This window comes from Amaranthus tricolor, chromosome 1, assembly GCF_026212465.1.
Source record: "Amaranthus tricolor cultivar Red isolate AtriRed21 chromosome 1, ASM2621246v1, whole genome shotgun sequence".
Taxonomy (NCBI): Eukaryota; Viridiplantae; Streptophyta; class Magnoliopsida; order Caryophyllales; family Amaranthaceae; genus Amaranthus; species Amaranthus tricolor.
The window spans coordinates 33853809-33873589 of NC_080047.1; the positions used below are offsets into that span (position 1 = coordinate 33853809).

At 34.4% G+C, this 19781-nt stretch overlaps 2 protein-coding genes across 2 annotated transcripts; one reads left to right on the plus strand and one right to left on the minus strand.

Annotated features, from left to right (window-relative positions):
- The first annotated feature begins 305 nt into the window (after window positions 1-305).
- LOC130809018 (uncharacterized) lies at window positions 306-8341 on the plus strand. The gene is made up of 4 exons (XM_057674616.1): window positions 306-315; window positions 362-420; window positions 1772-1872; window positions 7667-8341. Exons 1-4 carry the CDS (start codon window positions 306-308, stop codon window positions 7794-7796), a joined length of 300 nt encoding a protein of 99 aa, XP_057530599.1. The 3' UTR covers window positions 7797-8341.
- A 2776-nt stretch (window positions 8342-11117) lies between these two features.
- On the minus strand, window positions 11118-16988 carry LOC130809444 (uncharacterized). Its single transcript, XM_057675237.1, has 3 exons — window positions 15551-16988; window positions 15431-15461; window positions 11118-11191 (listed from the first exon to the last, which is right to left on the minus strand). The coding sequence occupies exons 1-2, from the start codon at window positions 16407-16409 to the stop codon at window positions 15445-15447; spliced, it is 876 nt and encodes a 291-aa protein (XP_057531220.1). The 5' UTR covers window positions 16410-16988; the 3' UTR covers window positions 11118-11191; window positions 15431-15444.
- Between the last annotated feature and the right edge of the window lie 2793 nt (window positions 16989-19781).

Genomic DNA, 19781 nt, shown 5'->3' on the forward strand with positions numbered 1-19781 from the left:
CGAACCCAATCTGTACCCGAAAAAACCGAACCAATTAGTAATCGATGACAACCCGAGACCGATTGACACTCGACACGAACTTCAACCGACACCGAACTGATGCTAACCCGATAGCTTGAATAACCGATCTCCAACCGAACCGTGACTAACCGAGTCGACCCGAGTGTGACCCGTTGTAACACACAGCCGAAAAATAACCGATCCGAAATGCAACCGAACCGAATAACACCCGTCCGAAACCGACCCGATCAACCGAATGAACACCTCTAAGCATCCACAAAAGCCAATAATAATTATAAACAATAATGGTCCCCGGTCTCCATTATCGATCATTTGCAGACTTGCAATTGAACAAAGAAAGCTGCCACTTCACTTGCTATCTTTTGCAGACGAATTCAGCACCAAAATTCCACAATACCAGTAATTCTTGCTTCATCTTTCACTCCTGTTATTATTTTGAAATTTTCTTATGATAAATGGGTTTGGACTTTTCACTTGTTTTAGAAATTCGGGCTTTAAGGGTCTAAAACTGTATTACTCATCACAATTCTTTGGATTTTTAATTTTTATTGTTACTTTATTGGTTTGATTCATGTAGCGTTCATTTTTCTTTGAACTAAGTTGCTTATTATAATTATTAGTGATTACCTTAAAGTTTTTTTTGGGGAATTGGTAAGTTAATTGGGTGAAGTTGTTTGTTTATTGTTTTGCTACATATATAGTTCTATAGCTGGATTGATATGCTAATGAACAAATTGTTGAACAATTTTGAATTTTATTAAGGTGAATTGAAGTTTATCTTAATTATTTTCACAATTTGGTAGTGTTGTTTCTCTAAGATACCACAGTTCTCTGAATGGATGATTGATATAGGCATATAGCCCATGCTGATTACATTAACATACTCTCTCTATGACTGTCCACATGCTACTTTTGTCATCTTAGTCTGACTAATTTTTGCTATATTTTTTAGGGTATTATTAATGTACGTTCTCTTTCCTAATCTAATCTACAAATTTAATTTTCTTAGTCTCATTTACAAGCTCAATTTCAATCTACAATTTTCATATTGGACCATGTGCGGCATGGCGGTGCCACCCACCTGTTCAGGTTTGGGCTTGGTCTTGGTCTTGGGCTTAGTCTTGGTCTTGGGCTTAGTCTTTGTACCTAGTAAACACTTGTAATCCTAATTAAGAACGGCTATTCCTGGAAAAATTCCCTTAAGTCTAGTCTCAGTTACAAGTGCCGAGTGGTTTCCAGCACTTAATATAGAGGCGAACGAAAATTAAATGCTGATTTTGACAAATCGACGGCATTATTGTTTGTATAGAATTGTCAAAAAAAAAAAAAAAAACTTAAAAAAAGTAAAGTGACATGTAAGGACAAGGATATTATACTAGCTGTTTGAGCTATAAATAGTAAATTAGATTGGGTGTCACTGATTTGAATTCAAAAAAGTAGTTGATCCTCTATAGCAAAATGCTCATATTAACCATGTAGAAGTATTTGGGATGGGAGCATTTTGTAAAACCTTTTTTTTATAGTTTTCTTATTTCTGAACACTTCATTGAATTTGATTGGTAAAACTTCAGTTTTCGAACTTTGGTCAATCCTATCCCTACCAAGTCCAATCATTTAGTTCTTTGAGAAAGATTAGAGCTATATAGGTAAATGAATAAAGACTTATCTATTTTATACTCATTACCAATATAAATTTGTAAATTTGTGCATAACTTAGAGAATCTTCTGTTGTTGGCTTTTTTTGATGTAGGTGTTTGAGTTGGAGACCACCTATTTGCAAGATTCGAACCATTTTGGGCATGTTTTGAAAGGATTCGAAGGGTTCTTAAGTTCATCAAAGTCTACAACAAAGTATGAGTTTTCATTTATTTTTACATTTAGTCTATTTAGCATATGGGTCATGTTTGACTATTTTATTCAACATTTGGTTAAATTTTGACTTGTAAATTGCTGTCCTTATCACAATAGTTTAGCAAATTTAATTACGTTATAACTCTTTAAACGTGATTGCCGAGATATATTTTAACAATATTGTGGTTAGAGAAACATTTTAATTGCATAAGCTAAAATTTTTCAAGATAAAGCAAATAGATCCAAGTTTTGTACTAGGTTTCATCGGTGCTAACAATGGTACAAAAATGCAGTAGGGATAACGGGCACGGTGATACGGTAATGGGGATGATGCAGTTAATGTACCTCTAAATATTCGCCTACACCATTAAATGTCGCTAAATTCCGCCAATAATACGATTTTTTTACACCTTTACGATACGGGTAATATTAGTTCGGTAAATTTGAAAACATTACGATACAACCAATACGATATGGTATAGCCTTGTTTTTGCCACTATCATGCCGCCCTCTCTTGAAACTAAACTAGTGTCTCGATTATTTAAGTTTGAGAAAATTTATTGTCTAATATAAATGTAGTATTCTTGAAAAGTTAATTTTGTTTGCACACCAATGATACTCTATAAAACGTTGAATGTTATACATTAACAACTTTGAGATTCTATTTAATTTTTGAGCTTCTTAGTTCTTAAATCTTTTTATCTCAAGAAGTAGCTAGTTTCCAACATCGGTCTATGAGATACAAACTATATACCTAGCATAGACCTATCACTAATTAAGCTAATAATATATAGAGCATTAAAAATGCGTTAGTCTAATCCTTTGCATAACTACTTGTAATTATGGAAGTGTAAGAGAGGGATAGGCCGATAGAGATTTGTTCCCTCCATGGTAGATTTCTTAGCTAAGCCTTCAAAGTTCAGACTAGAAGTTGATACTTTCAAAAAGACAATACTCATGAAATAGAATTATACTTGAAATTTGGGGAGTGTTTTGGTTGAAGGATGCTCATAATTAATAATATTTGGAGGTCTCAAATTTCATGTGAATACATAGAGATGGAAGGTTTTGGTGGATTTTACTATAATGTTATCATTTTAACCTAAGTGAAATAAACTAAGTAGTAGTTTCGTGCCACCCCCATCACTCTAATAATGTTGAAGAACCTTTTGAAGCACTTGTTTTGTTGTAGAGCTTGTAAAATAATTTGTGGATGAGAAAATTTTCAACAATTTTGCAAGTTTTTTTAATAATTTTTTTTTTGTTATTTTTTTTTTCCGAGAGTGATAGGTGTTTATTGTTGGGGATAATTTAGTCGAGCTTTGTTAAAGTGCTTTTTTTATTGAGAGTGAGCGAGTCTTTCTCAATTATAAGGGTTAATTGAATTGAGTTTATAATGTTTGAAATGAAATTAACATGTCACTCCTACTAAGTGCTTATTGCTTTTTTCTATAGTTTAAGTTTTTAAAAGGGTGCTTTTATCATATGTACTTATGAATTGTGATTGGTGTAAATGGACTTTTGGACTTGCTCTTGCATTATTCCTAAATGTTATTTGCATTTCTAAAAGATAAGAAATATAGATTGGGTAGAAGGAAGTATGGTGAAAAGTGCAGTTTTGATTTGCTTTATTATGGCTAAAGGCTTTTGTTACATTTTGAATTCGCCATTAGGATAATAATCGTTTCATTTAGTTCATTGGTCAAACTCCAATTTTCGCACTTTTTGAGTTTCATTGAACAATCCTTACTTGGGAGCATAAAAATATTTCATATCATGAAATTTTTACACTGGAAAAAAGTCATTGCTATTTTATTTTTTTGGATAGTAATAAATGATGTAAAAAAGTTCTATTAGTTTGTGCTTCTTTTTTGTATTTTAGATATATAGACTACCCTTACATTTGACAATTGATATTTGGCTAAAAACAAGGTAAATTTTCATTAAATACTTATTTTGAACTTGGGCCTAAGTACAGGAGTTGCAATTGCTTGGGAGAAGGATTGTATCATTGATGTTAGACTATAATTGGTATTAGACATTTATTGTATGCTGAATCATCTCAAATTCTCAATTGTAGAACTAGATTTTTGCTTCTAATGTTAGTAGGAAGGTGGGAATTACAGAATTGCAAATACTTCCTAGATGAGTGGGCATGCCTCGAGGGATTAAATGAAAACGAATATATAAGAAAGCAGTAAAGTGCCGCAAATATTGAGGAGAAGATGAAAGAGAATTGTTTGAGATGATTTGTGCATGTGCAAAGATGTGTTTTTAGTGAACCTGTATCACTATATGGAAAATAGAAAGTTATTACTCAATGGACTTAAAATGGAGGCAAGGAAGACCGAAGATGAACTAGAGGGCATGCGTGGAAAATAATATGAAGAATTCAGATTACAGATTCAGATGATAGAAAATCAAAATGAATGGAAAATAAGATTTCATGTGTACGACCACTAAAGATGATAGTCGACTCTAATCTTTTGAGATTAAGGCTTTGGTATTGCTGTTGTTATTGATATGGGAGTTGCCATTATTCACCACAATCACATGTTTCATAGTTTGAATATCATTCATATTACACGCTGCTTCCCTTTTTATAGTGTTACATTTGACATTTATTTTTTTTAGAAATTTGTCTTTATTTTCTCGAATATACTTCCTCCTTCCTATGGATATTCTCCATATGATATTTTTCTTTTTTTTGAAAACTTTGCTTCTGAATTTGTCTTTACCTATTTAATTATTATTTATGAAAAATTTGAGAAACTAATTGTACAACCAGTTATGGTATATGATGGGGAAAAATCAAAGGGGATAGAGCGAATATGCGAAAAAGTTGAATAAATTGAATAAATTGAATTTTTCTTTTTTCTTAAATTTTCTTCTGTGTATCTTAAAATATCAACGTTCAAGTTTTACGGAATATGTAGTTGAATAAATTGATGTTTAATGCTTAATGTTGTTTTCGGAGACTTTAAAATAACCCTTAACGACCTGTTTGGTTGGTGGTATTAAATAGTGGTAATGAGAATGAAAACTAGTGTAATTTATGATGAAAATATCTTGGCTACCTTGATGGTTACGCTTGTGCCAACTCCAATCAACTCATTTCTTCATAAAATTTTTATTCCAATGCATTACCATTGAGAGAGGTGGTATTAGGTGGTAATAGAAATTTGTACACAAAGAAACTTTTGAAAAAATTTTTATGATCAAAGTTTCATCACCATGATGAATGATATGGAACTTTTGATGAAATTTTACACGGTAAGTCATTCCCATTACCACCATTTAGTACCACTAACCAAACAGGCCGTAAAAGGAATGGCAACAGTGATATGTGTTGTTTATTCTCTTAACAACATTATAGCTTGCTGCTTGGAATTGTAAAGGGAACTAGGTCTCTATTAAGCTGCATTTTTGTAAAGTATGCCATGGGTGCTGAAGGTGGGACTTGTACTGCGCAGATGTGTTTATGGCATCTGAGGTGACGACACTACAATACCACTTAGCTAATTTAGTTCCGCCAGAAAGAATTAGCTACTTAATCTTTTGGTCCATTATAGAAAATTAATTAATCTTTTGAGAAAAGTGCCAACTTTGAAATGTTCCATGGTTTGGTTGCGACTGTGAGGCAGTGTGATTGGCCATATCAAAATTATCAACCTTAAACACTTGTCTTCATAAGCTATCTATGATTATAGCACAATGTAGCTGAAACCATTGTTCACAGATCACTTGGACTTTAATATTCATACCTTTAGTAAATTGTATTGCACATTGATGCCAGTCACCTAGTTACTCGGATTCGTAACTTATTTCTGGGTATGAGTTCAAGTTTCCAACTTGGTTATTTTTACCAAAAAAATACAATGATTTTATTGACACGACTATTTGACACAAGTGAGGAGTTCAAGAAACTTAGGTTAGTAATATCCCATCCGTAGTCCTTACAATGGTTTCTTACACTCTTTAATGGGGATGTAATAGATTTGTGGAATTAGATGGTGTATCAGTGTATGCCGTCTGTTGCTACTTTCCAAACTTGTAATAGGATAAATAGACGATTGTTACACTGATTTGTTTTGGTTCATGTAGTTGACTTATAGAACAAAAACAAGGCCGTATCAGATTTGTCATTATTGTTGTGCATGGCAAGATTGTTTTATTATATTTCATCTTCATTTTAGATAATATATTTCTTATAGTGTTTGCAAGAGGAACATTTCAATTATAGTGTTTGCAAGAGAAATATTTCCCTTTTGTTTGCTGCTAGTTATGGTTTATCATTACCACCGTTTTCATAATGCAACATTGCAAATAGCAGGCTTCTGTCTAGGGTTCTATCTCTTGATTATACCTGGGAAAACGGTCGAGCGGGCGGGTTTTGGGTCGGATCAATTTCGGTCGGGTCATTTTCGGGTCGGGTCAGTTTCAGATCAGGTCAGTTTCAGGTCGGATCACTCTGGGTTTCGGGTAGGTTCGGATTGACCCAACGGGTTACCATAAAACATTAGAATATCCAATCGACTAATTCAACATAAAAAAAAATCATTAAAATGTCTAAAAAAATCATTAGAGAAATTACATGTACGATTTTCAAAAAATAGTTGGTATGTCAGGTTCATTTAAGTGCAAGAAAAATAGGGGAATTAATACTTATTTTGAAAGACTTGTAAGATACGCGCTTTATAAAAGTTATTTTGTTTATTATAATTGTAACGTTAGATAAAAATGACGTTAAAATTATCTTCACAATTTTCATGTTGAAAAGATATACAATTAACTAAGTACTTATTTCGTCTTATAAGATACGCGTTTTATAATTTAGGGTAGCGACATTCGTTTTTTGAAAAGCTCATTCAAACGTGCGAAACGTTCGTATAAATTATATTGATTTGCTTACTGAAATGTAGAAGAATTAAAAACTCATTTGACTAATTTTACAAGATACATGTATTCAATTAAGACGATTATAACGTCCTGTTTTTAAAGAAAAATAATTACGATGGCTAAAAAGACGTTAAATACGTGTTTTTTGAGATCTATTGATGAGTTTTAGGGTTCAAGTGATATACTCAATATGTTGAGATACTTTGAAAACTAAAATTTTATTTGAAATGAATTCTAACATTGAAATTACTCTAAAAATTGATATTAAATCTGTCAAAACGGGTCGGTTTCCGGTCGGGTCATTTTCGGTCGGGTAATTATCGGGTCGGTCATGTTTCGGATTAAGTCGCTTTCGGGTCGGTCGGGTTCAGGTTTTGTCGGGTCGGGTCCCGGGTTCATTTTCGGGTCGGATCAAATTTTCCCAGGTCTACTCTTGATTATGCTGCAGATGAATGCCTTTTTTGCCGGAGTCTTTGATTTGTTCTAGATTTTGCCAAACTTACTTATATTTGGTACCTTTACCTCATTTTTCCTATCTACCCGGGTCATTTGATTGAAAACCTATTAACATTGCATTGTGTAAAATATAACACAGAAAAATGGCAACTTAGTTGGTTCAGCACACATGCACAAGTGAGTATGTGTCTCAACGTATACTAAAATGCTAAATTCGCCAACTGTGAGAGTTTTATTGGATTGGTTTCATAGCTCATTTCTACATTTTGTGCTTGAATTTTCTCCCCAGCTACTTTTGCCACTTTATGCAGAAATTGTTAGATGTTCAATATGGGAGTTTGTGTCTCTCTGCTAAGTGAATTTGCTCTGTCTTAAGAACGTCCTTGTTATCTTTTCAATTCTTGATTTTCTATTAAACACTTTTCTATTTTGTCTGTAGCATGAAGAGACTCAGAAAATTTCAACCTGAAGATAGAATTTTCTCTATGTCTTCAGTGACCTCACCCACGATATGCAAATTTCTAACCTGTGGACAATTGAATTCCCTTTTTTTTGCAAAAGCATCCTAGGTTTATTTGTTTGAAGCATCGGATAATATTTATGCTGTACGAGCAATTAATTTTCAGTCCCTAATCATAACTTTTATAAGTGAAATATATTTGGTATGATATAATGATGAAAGAGAAGGATCTTGGACCCTCCTGGTGAGAAGAGGTGTAGAAGGATGAACAAAAATAGAGTATGGACTGACACAAGCAAAACACACTAGAATATAGATGGCGTCTTGGACTCCTTCCACGGAAAGATGATTGTAGTTCATTAACTATTCAACGATACTTTAATGAAATCTCTTAGCATTGCAAGCTCACCCTTTAGAGCTTGCAACCTCAAACAATGGTGTCTCTCATAAACACTATATAAGCCTCACTCTAGAGTTAAATAACCCTCTCTAACTCGATTCTATACTCGCCGCGAATGAGGGTACACCACACTAACCGAAAACTGATTTAGTGCTCCCTTATATAATGCAATAAAACTATAAAAGGAATCTCACAATAGTACAACATGCATAACGCATCGCACAAAACTTAGACAAGCTTCTGACGTGGCTTGCTCATCGAATGAGCAGGTCATGCTGATACTGGATCTTGCTGCACATTGCCTTGTTCGTGCACGCGATGCCTTGTTCAAGGTACCTCTGTTGCAGGCCCCTCTTTGCTTCCTTGACGCACCATGATCAAGCCACTCAATCCCTAGGTTATTTGGCTATGAATTGAGTAACATGACCTCCTACACTAGGTGATTTGTCTCTTGCTCTAACAGATGTTGATGATCATGATGTCATTCAATAATTCGTCACTGCTTAGCTTGGATTTTTTATGTCTTTCACTTCATTTTATGGTTCGTACCTTTTAGTCTATGGTAAACCGGATATCAGATTGAAGTTTGGAAAACTTTGTATTTAGTTAGCTTTCTTCATGAATTAACATATATAGAAATCACGTGTACCATATTCCTTTTTGCTGATTATTTTTTAAGGGAGAATAGGTATTGTGATTTTAGTCACACCTTAATTCATAATTATTTCTTGTTCAGGGTGAAGATCAGATAGGTGGACGTGACGGTAAGCTTTCACCAAGAAATTATTTCCTCAGAGTTTCATTTGATAGGATGACTGACTCACATCCTTAATTTCTATATAAATATCAGATATTGGTTCTGGAAGATCAAAGGGTGGAGGCTTAGCAACCAATGGACAGTAAGTACAGTTTCCCACAGATGGTTAACTTTCAAAACCATCAGAACTTCTCTATCCATATTTTTATTTGTTTACTATTTCTTCAACTTGCACATATATCTGATCAGGGGCAAACCAAAAAAAGGAAGGTTGGCGTTGTGAGTATACGAGTGATGTAGTTTGCTTTGACCTTTGCAGTAAGTACCCTTTTGATGTAGTTTATACTGTAGTCAAGTGCAGAGATGTCGGAGTGGCATGATACACGGGTGATGTCCTGCTGATGCCATTCTGCTCCTCTTCTATTGTAAGATTATCTATTTGTATTGAGAAATCTATTCCTTCCTCCTAGACAACTCTCTTTTCTAGCTTCTTTGTTTTTTTGGTGCATCTGTTTCTTCTTGAGTTTGCAATCGAGTATTTCTGCAGAAAGTATTGAGGTGATGACATTATACAGAGTATAGGTTAAAAAGGGTATGTATTCCTATTCAGTATGATGTTGCATCTCTGTTTTGATTTCTTTATGGATACATGTCTTTGTCTTTCACTTGTTTAGGACATAATTCAGTCAAGCTGATGTATGAAGCCTGACTATTAGTCGGACTACTGCCTGATCTGTTGTCCAACTTCGTTTACACATTCAGTTTTCTGTTCTAGGACTTGTTTAGCTAGAGTCAAGAGTAGACCAGAGTTCGAGCCAAGCTGAGGGAACTGGTTAACAATCTCTAGCAGAAATCTATCTTCAATCCTAATGTAAGCCTTGCTTCAGCATGAAAATTAATTCCTCTGTGAACCCTTTAATTATTTTTGGTAGCCTGTCCAGATCGGGGTGTTAGAATAGATGCAGGCAGTACTTTATTTTAATAAATTTTTGAGCAAGAAAAGAATTTCTCATACTTGATTGAAAAATAAGATCGAGAAAATTTTCAGCTGCTCATCCACATGCCTATCACTCTTTTGAACTTCCTGAAGCATATCTTAAACTGTGCTGATATACTTACCGGCATATCTGTTTTTGCCATAAAAAGAACTTCTCTCCGTACCATTGCATATGCTTTCTCTGTCATAAAAATCATGTGTACCTCAAGTAAATAGCTTCCATGCTACATCATTCACGAATTCTTGTCTCCTTTTAGTCACCATATAAAAATCTTCTCCCTATTCTCTAAAGTCCAGCTTGTATAAATCTTAAGGCTTATCATCATTTTTTTTTGCTAGAAAAAGATGTTCTCATGCTTAATTGCTGAGATGGTTAAGAATAAGCATCAAGCTTTGGGTGCAGAAACAAGTTTTTCAAAGCTCATTTGTATTGCGGTTGAGTATTCAGTTTCCCTTGTATTTTAGTAATTACATTACCTTTTTAGAATAAATGCTACGCTCTTGTTAACCTATAAGCAAAGTGAAGTTAGACATCGGTCATCAAGTCATGTAAATTAATTTTGATTCTGCTGTCTTGTATCAAGAGACTCATTAACGATAGCTTTGATTTGTTTCTTAAAGATTGATATTACAGCATTCCTGAAGCTTAAAGATCATTGTCATATTCCACTGTTTATACAGACATTGCCATTTCACAGTTCTGTTTTGTGTGCTGTTGAAACCTTCATTGTGTGTCTTTGCCCTTACCTATTTGAATCAGCTTCATGTGATTGTCAAGACTCAAAAACCTTTTTTCCTTTAAGAAAGGTAACTCTTTATCTACAAACGACATGAGCGTTGCTACATAATATTCTATAACCAAGTTCAATTGATTTGAAACATAAGACCGTATTTAAAGGACAGTCAATTAGAAAAGACTGAAGTGGCTGTGATTTTGGAGGTCATGAACTTGTGGGAATTTGTTTGGGTTGGAGGCTTGGAGGCTTGGAGCAGTGTCTGAAAATTAGTAGTGAGCTCCTAAGGTTTCTGATAGTGTTATGATCTTCTTAGTTGTTAGCAACCGAAAAATTGAATTTTGTGTTGGGTTACGATGGATGCTTAAAGCGGAATTTCAGGAAACACTTCCCTAACATCTATCTCAGGATCATAAACATAATCAAACATATGAATCATATAAAAGGATTAGTCTATATTACCTTTGTAGCGTGAAATCCACGAAAATAACGCGATAAGATAATATGGAGAGCCTCAAGCGTTGCTCCTCTATTCGGTCTACCGGAATCAATTGAACACCAACGTTTGCTAGAACGGAAGAGATTGTTTCTCTTGCTTTTTCTGGTTTTTCAATAACTGTATATGAGAATTATGTATGGTGAGAGTTTTAAATAAACATATTTATAATACTCACATCCATCGTCCCATTATCCCCACTTCTCCACTACTAGCATTATATCCTCATATAATACTAGTAACCTAGGTCAAAAAGAAACCGATTCTTTTGTTAACCTAATTGGATCGGAAGCCCATACTCCTAATGGGCCCGAGTCATTTACCGTTCAATTGATTCTTTTGTAAGACCTTATAGGATTAATTATATTAGTTGTGGTCCAATTATTATTGACCCACCAATTATATTTATTCTCTAGCAAGCAAATATAATTACTAATAATAATTAACTTTATTATCTTCATAAATATCCTATATATTTATATTTAGTAATTGTCGGAAATGTCTACGGACATATTCCTTCAATCTCCCACTTGTCCGAAGACAATTGCACAATTATAAATTCCTTAAGCCACTTAATGTGAAATTTGACAACACAGTGTTATTTCTCAAATTATGTTTCTTGATCTCTGAGTTCGAATTGTTCAACTAAGGATTAACCATTTAATCTTATTCCGCATGGCCATGCAATTTTCAATTCTCGCTCATCAAGAGGCCTACACACCAATCCTATCACATAGGAGGACTTATTCATTCTTGTATGACCATAACTCCCACTCAATTCTTAGCCCACCTGATCACTGCCTTTATAGCCTCCTTTTACAGCACGACGTTTAACAGCGTCAAGGTTAAACTAATTATTTCGTAGTGATTAAGACATACTCATGTCTAAGGAATCCACTAAATATAAGGATTCGATTCTGCCCTTTCGAATCAGATTAGGTCAAGTCTCAATGCATCAGGTATGCATCCATGTAATCGATTAAACATCTCTATGTTTCCATAGCCCATGGAACCGAGCTATCAATTAATTACATGCTAATCTTTAATAAACCACTTATGTCCAATTTAGTGATTTAGATTAGGGACATTATATAAATTGTGATTTCAGTTCACTTATAGGGTTCCATTATCGAAACGTTTCCAATAATCCTATTGAAAACACAAATTATATGAACATTTTATTTAATACTAAACCAAGCAATTAAATAAGAAACAAACCATTTATATTATTGATAAACATTCCAAACATATGGTAAACAAAATTCTTTATAATTGTAAACATGAAGTAAACAACCTAAAGACATTCTCCTATATGCTTAAGCCCCATAGACCTAGTATGACTCTCATGCTTCGGCTGAGGGAGTGGTTTAGTCAACGGATCTGCTATGTTATCCGTGGTATCAACTCTACTTATTATTACATCCTGTCTTCCAACAATATCTCGAATAAGATGGAATTTTCTTTCAACATGTTTAGATTTTTGGTGAGATCTAGGTTCCTTGGATTGAGCAATAGCACCTTCATTGTCACAATACAACTTGATGCCATTCTCAATGCTAGGAACTACACCCAGTTCACTAACGAACTTTTTAATCCAAACAGCCTCTTTTGCTGCTTCAGCTGCTGCTATGTACTCAGCCTCTGTTGTAGAATCTGCAACTGAACTCTGCTTGGAGCTCTTCCAGCTCACAGCTCCTCCATTCAGACAAAATATGAAACCAGATTGGGATCGAAAGTCATCTTTGTCAGTTTGGAAGCTTGCATCAGTGTATCCAGTGACAAACAACTCATTAGCTCCGCCATATACCAGAAATTTATCCTTTGTCCTTCTTAAGTACTTGAGGATATTTTTCGCTGCTATCCAGTGTGCATCTCCTGGATTGGACTGGTATCTGCTGCACATACTCAAAGCAAATGCAACATCTGGTCGAGTACATATCATAGCATACATGATTGATCCTATTGCAGAAGCATAAGGAACATTATTCATACGCTTGAACTCTTCTGAACTCGATGGGCACATAGTCTTGCAAAGTTTAATGCCATGTTGCATAGGAATAAACCCTCTTTTGGAGCTTTCCATTTTGAACTTTGTGAGAATCTTATCTATGTAAGTCTCTTGATTTAGTCCAATAAGTCTCCTCGATCTATCCCTATAGATCTTTATTCCCAGTATGTACTCAGCCTCTCCCAGGTCTTTCATAGAGAAATGACTTTTAAGCCATTGCTTGACTGACTCAAGCATATTTTTGTCATTCCCAATGAGGAGTATGTCATCTACATACAAGACCAGAAAGGTGATATTATTCCCACTTAACTTCTTGTATACACAAGATTCCTCTTCATTTCTAAGAAAACCAAACTCTTTGACTGCCTCATCAAATCTGAGGTTCCAACTCCTTGATGCTTGCTTCAATCCATAAATGGATCTCTTAAGCTTGCATACTTTCCTTGGATTTTTCGGATCTTCAAAACCTTGTGGTTGTGTCATGTACACATCCTCCTTTAAGAACCCATTCAAAAAGGCAGTTTTGACGTCCATTTGCCATATTTCAAAGTCATGAAAGGCAGCTATTGCAAGGATTATCCTAATGGATTTTAGCATGGCTACTGGAGAAAAAGTTTCATCATAGTCTATACCATGAATTTGTTTGAAACCTTTTGCTACCAACCTTGCTTTGAAAACACTAATGTTTCCATCCTTGTCTGTTTTCAGTTTGAAAATCCATTTGCATCCAATGGGTTTTACCCCATCAGGCAAATCAACCAAGTCCCAAACTTGGTTTTCAGACATGGAATCCATTTCAGATTTCATGGCTTCAAGCCATTTTTCGGAGTCAGGACTCTCCAAAGCATCTTTGTAACTAGTAGGCTCTTCTGATTCTAACATGGTTATTTCAGAGTTTTCAGTCAAAAGGAAATCAATATATCTTCTTGACGGAATTATTGTCCTACTAGACTTACGTAGGGGAACAACAAGAGAAGTTTCTGCCTCATTAGGTAGAGTGACTTCGAGTGGATTTTCTCCACTTGGGGCGGTAGGAGGTAAGTGCGTTGAATGTATTTCCTCCTGGGCATTTTCATGCTGGGGCGCCTCTAATGAGGTGTTAACCTTATCCATTTGTTGCTCATCTCGAACTTCTTCGAGATATACATTACTCCCACTTGTTTTTCTAGAAATAAATTCCTGTTCTAGAAAAACACCATTGCGAGCAACAAACACTTTGTTTTCGCTTTGGTTGTAGAAGTAGTATCCCTTTGTCTTTTTTGGGTAACCCACAAAAAGACATTTGTCAGATTTGGGTGCTAGCTTATCAGATATTAAACGCTTAACATAAGCTTCGCAACCCCAAATCCTTAGAAAAGACAACTTCGGAACTTTTCCCGTCCACATCTCATATGGTGTCTTTTCCACTGCTTTGGTAGGTGCTCTATTAAGTGTGAATGCAGCTGTATCCAATGCAAATCCCCAAAATGAAATAGGAAGATCAGCAAGATTCATCACTGATCGAACCATATCTAATAGAGTTCGATTCCTCCTCTCAGAGACGCCATTTAATTGTGGTGTTCCTGGTGGAGTCAATTGTGAGAGTATGCCTTGATTTTTCAAATGATCATCAAACTCGTGAGACAAGTATTCACCACCACGATCGGATCGTAATGCTTTTATTTTCTTCCCAAGTTGGTTTTCTACTTCATTTTGAAATTCCTTGAACTTTTCAAAGGACTCCGACTTATGTCTCATGAGGTAAACATATCCATATCTGCTTACATCATCAGTAAAGGTTATAAAGTAGCTGTAACCACCCCGAGCCACGGTACTCATAGGTCCACATACATCAGTATGTATGAGAGCTAAGAGGTCATTGGCCCTTTCACTTGTACCTGTGAAAGGTGACTTTGTCATTTTTCCCATCAAACAAAACTCGCAAATACCAAATGATTCAAAATCAAATGATTTTAGAATTCCATCTTTATGAAGTTTCTCTATTCGTTTTGAACTTATGTGGCCTAATCGACAATGCCATAGGTAAGTGGGGTTTGAATCATTTGTTTTACGTTTCTTGCTGTCTATGTTATAGATGTGAGTTTCTAAGTCTAGCACATACAACCCATTTAATAATTTAGCTGAAACATAGAACATATCATTTAAATATGCAGAACAACAATTATTCTTAATAGTAAATGAAAAACCTTCCGTGTCCAAAACCGGAATTGAAATAATGTTCTTGGTGATGGCAGGAACATAATAACAATTATTTAGTTCTAAAATTAAACCAGAGGGTAATGTTAAAATATAAACTCCAACAGCTAAAGCAGCAACTCTTGCTCTATTTCCGACTCGGAGATCCACCTCACCTTTGCTCAAGCTTCTACTTCTTTTTAGACCCTGCACATTACTAGTAATGTGAGACCCACAAGCAGTATCAAATACCCAAGAAGCCGAAGTCGCTAAATTAATTTCAATAACATATATACCTGAAGATGAAGCACCAGACTTCTTTTCTTCTAGATAGACGGGGCAGTTCCTCTTCCAATGGCCAATCTTGTGGCAGTGGTAGCACTCATGTGGTGCTGCTACTTTAGCCTTTGGAGTAGCCTTTGGTCTGGGAGAGGCATTAGTGGTAACTACCTTACCATTGCCATTCCATTTAGGAACCCCTTTCTTCTTGAACTTTTTATTCTTTCTGACCATAAGCACATCTTTCAGTGCGGGTTCAGAAGGTAAGCTCCTTTCAGCCTGAATAAGCATACCATGCAATTCTGGCAAGGTTGCTTCCCCTCCTTGCATGTAAAAATTTAATCTGAAAGCATCAAAAGTTTCTGGCAAGGATCTGATCACAATATCAGTGGCCAGCTCTTTGGGATAAGGAAAACCCAACTTTTCCATGACTTGAAAATGCCCTATTAAGGCGAACACATGGGGTCCGACGGGTTTTCCCTTGCCCAGTTTGCATTCCAAAAGTTTACAATTAGCTTCAAATCTCTCTAATCGAGCATTCTTTTCGAACATTGTTCTAAGTTGCTGGATTATTGTGTAGGCATCAAGATTGTTAAAACGTTCTTGAAAATCATGTTCCATGCAAGCAAGCATCAGACATGTTACTTGCACAGAATTGGCCTCGAGATTTTGCCTAGCTCTTTTCTCTGCAACTGTTGCAGTTTCTGGCAGGGGTTCAGGGAGTGGAGTGTCAAGAACACTTTCCCTTCCTTCAGCTCTGAGAACAATTCTCACAGCCATTTCCCATTCAAGGAAGTTGTTTGCATTCAATTTGTCTTTTTCCAAGACACAGCGCAAGTTAAAAGCAGGAGTGTTGTTGTTAGTTGAACCAGACATGATTTCTACAACAATGTAATAAAGTAAAATTAATAGTCTATCAATAAGCAGTAATTAAACAATTTAATAATTTATTCAAAATTTTAAAATCCCCTTTTGAATAAATAACAACTAAGATCCTCTCCCATTACAGTTAAACGGACTTTGGCCCTGCCTTTAACTATAGTAGTTAAGGTAAGTAAACGTTTTACTAATTATAACTAATTATAATTCTTAGTAGATAGATTGATAATTCTTGTTCAATCCTATCTCTTAGTTTCAAAACCCAAAACTTTGTTTTTGATGATTTTGTTGAGTGAAACCAAACATGAACCTGTAAATTTTCAAAAAAAATTTACCCCATATCCCAAGATTTATGAGCAATACCTCGCTTTGGCAGAATGTATTATTCATTATCAAAGGCTTATAGGTGTTGTTTGGAAAAACAATAAAACTCAATATTATTTATGGGGATTCAAGTTAATTAGCATGGTTAATATTAAGTGAACACATAGCATATTTAACCAATACATTAACTTATGCATGAAAAGACCAAAATAAACGCTCAAAGCAAATAAAAGCATGAATAAAAGATGATCTAGTATGGCCCCTAAAAAAAAACTAATCTTCATGAAGCTTCCATGAATTTCCATTGATCACCTTCCTTGAAACTCCTTTCATTTGTGATTACATACTTTGAATAAAAATATAACGATACGCATATCGTATTTTTTTTTTTTTTTTTTTTTTTTTTTTTTTTTTAAGGAAAAAAAAAACGCACCATATAAAGCCAATTAAGACTCAAAAAGGGGTTATTTTGCACATATTAAAACAAATACCAAAAAAAAATAAAAAAGAAGATGGTCACCTTCATCTAAGCTACTGGAACAAAGAAAACAGCAAAGGGAAAGAAGGGAACCCAGCAACCCTTCCAGGAGCCGGTTCACCACTGCCCCACCAGCCCGCCTTCGAGGAGCGGCTACACAACTGCCGTGCCACGCAGCTGTGCCTCCCTCCGGCCACTAAGCCACCTCAGACAACTCGTGGCGTGCGCATGCTTCCCGGTTTGTTTTCGGTATTTGTTTCCCTTTTTTCTTTTTTTTTTTTTTTTTTGATGAATTCGAACAAATTCGAACTGATATACAATCTTTGTGCATGAATTGCTTCAAATTTCAGGGAAAACAAGTTTTTCGCATTTAAATTTCAAGCCAATTGAACAAATTTTGTGTTTTAACAATTAAAATTGAATTGGGGATAAAAAAAGGTTTTAAGCGTTTTCGATCCAAAACCTTGAATTCCTTAACGAAAAACACAATTAACAATGAACAAAATTTGTGTTTTAACAATTCATTGTGTGTGGGTTTCGTAACTGATCAAATCCCCAAGACAGTTATCACAAAATTTCGAATTTTCATCCAAAAAAAAAACTGATGTTTTTTTTTTTTTTTTTTTTTTTTTGATTAATTCGAACAAATTCGAATGGATATACAATATTTGGGATGAATGGCTTCAAAAATCAGGAAAAACAAGTTTTTGCATTTGAATTTCAATCTAATTGAAATGGAATATTATGAATAACTTCCAAACAGTTATCATAAAAAAACCTGATTTTCATGAAAAAGAAACGGTTGTATTTTGTTCCAGAGAAAAAAAAATCATATGAATATTATGAATTAGGCTTAACTGATACCACTGTTGGGTTACAATGGATGCTTAAAGCGGAATTTCAGGAAACACTTCCCTAACATCTATCTCAGGATCATAAACATAATCAAACATATGAATCATATAAAAGGATTAGTCTATATTACCTTTGTAGCGTGAAATCCACGAAAATAACGCGATAAGATAATATGGAGAGCCTCAAGCGTTGCTCCTCTATTCGGTCTACCGGAATCAATTGAACACCAACGTTTGCTAGAACGGAAGAGATTGTTTCTCTTGCTTTTTCTGGTTTTTCAATAACTGTATATGAGAATTATGTATGGTGAGAGTTTTAAATAAACATATTTATAATACTCACATCCATCGTCCCATTATCCCCACTTCTCCACTACTAGCATTATATCCTCATATAATACTAGTAACCTAGGTCAAAAAGAAACCGATTCTTTTGTTAACCTAATTGGATCGCAAGCCCATACTCCTAATGGGCCCGAGTCATTTACCGTTCAATTGATTCTTTTGTAAGACCTTATAGGATTAATTATATTAGTTGTGGTCCAATTATTATTGACCCACCAATTATATTTATTCTCTAGCAAGCAAATATAATTACTAATAATAATTAACTTTATTATCTTCATAAATATCCTATATATTTATATTTAGTAATTGTCGGAAATGTCTACGGACATATTCCTTCATTTTGAAGTGGGTCGTTATAGATAGTCATTTGGTCGTCGTGTTAGCTATTCTCTTGATTTAATGTTTTTCTTTGATAAACGCGTTTCACTTGCAGTTGTAATTTCTGAATGTTGTGCCCAGTGTTTAACAATGTTTTTGAGGACTTCGGTCTTTGGATTAAGAATATGAGTACTGTTAGTTGAAGCTAGTCAGTTATCTCTGATCCTGTTATCTCATGTTCAAGATTTCCATTAAAGTCTGTTCTTTGTGTACGACATCTTTAGCCAAGTATTTATCCATCCCTCTTACGATGTCTATTAAAGGGTCTAACTCGTAAACATTATTAATGTTTGATTTTTCCTTTTTTCAGTGTAATTTCATATCTGATTTCGTTTACGTGTAAAACATCTTTGACTGTGCGCCCAGACGAACACAAGTGATGACAACACATATAAGTTAAAGTTAGGTTGATTCACACTTTCTGTTGATTAATTTCAGAATGTAGTTGAGCTTTTTACTTAGTTACCCCGTCAGTTGCATCATCTTCATTTCATTATTAATTATCACAATCCTTAAACATCACCATCCTTTTCATTTTATCGTCACTCCCTAATGAAATTATAATTTTGCCCCTGAATTTAAAATTTCTTATATATACTCTAACCTCACTAAGTAACATATTTATCACACTTAAAAAACAAAATTACAACATAAAATTTTTGGAGTAAAAGCTAAGGAATTCAATCCGCAAACAAATAATCGAGGTAATTTTTATTCGAATCGTATTAATTTTTTTTAAAAAAATGGAAAAAAAATAGTGAGTCACACGCGACTCACCCAATTATTATTATTATTATTATTATTATTATTATTATTATTATTATTATTATTGTTGTTGTTGTTATTATTGTTTCTGTTATTATTATTATTTTTTTTAATTTTTTTTGTAAATATTGATATTATTATTAATATTATTATTATTATTCTTATTATTGTTGTTGTTTTTGTTGTTATTATTACTATCAAAATTTTATTTTTCTTTTAAAT

Bases quoted from the DNA above. Each gene is read 5' to 3' on its own strand.
- LOC130809018 (XM_057674616.1), top strand. The intron at 421-1,771 runs GTAATTCTTGCT...TTTTTGATGTAG, and splicing joins ACCAAAATTCCACAATACCA to GTGTTTGAGTTGGAGACCAC. The intron at 1,873-7,666 runs GTATGAGTTTTC...TTTTGTCTGTAG, and splicing joins TCATCAAAGTCTACAACAAA to CATGAAGAGACTCAGAAAAT.
- LOC130809444 (XM_057675237.1), bottom strand. From the start codon at position 16,409: ATGTCTGGTTCAACTAACAACAACACTCCTGCTTTTAACTTGCGCTGT.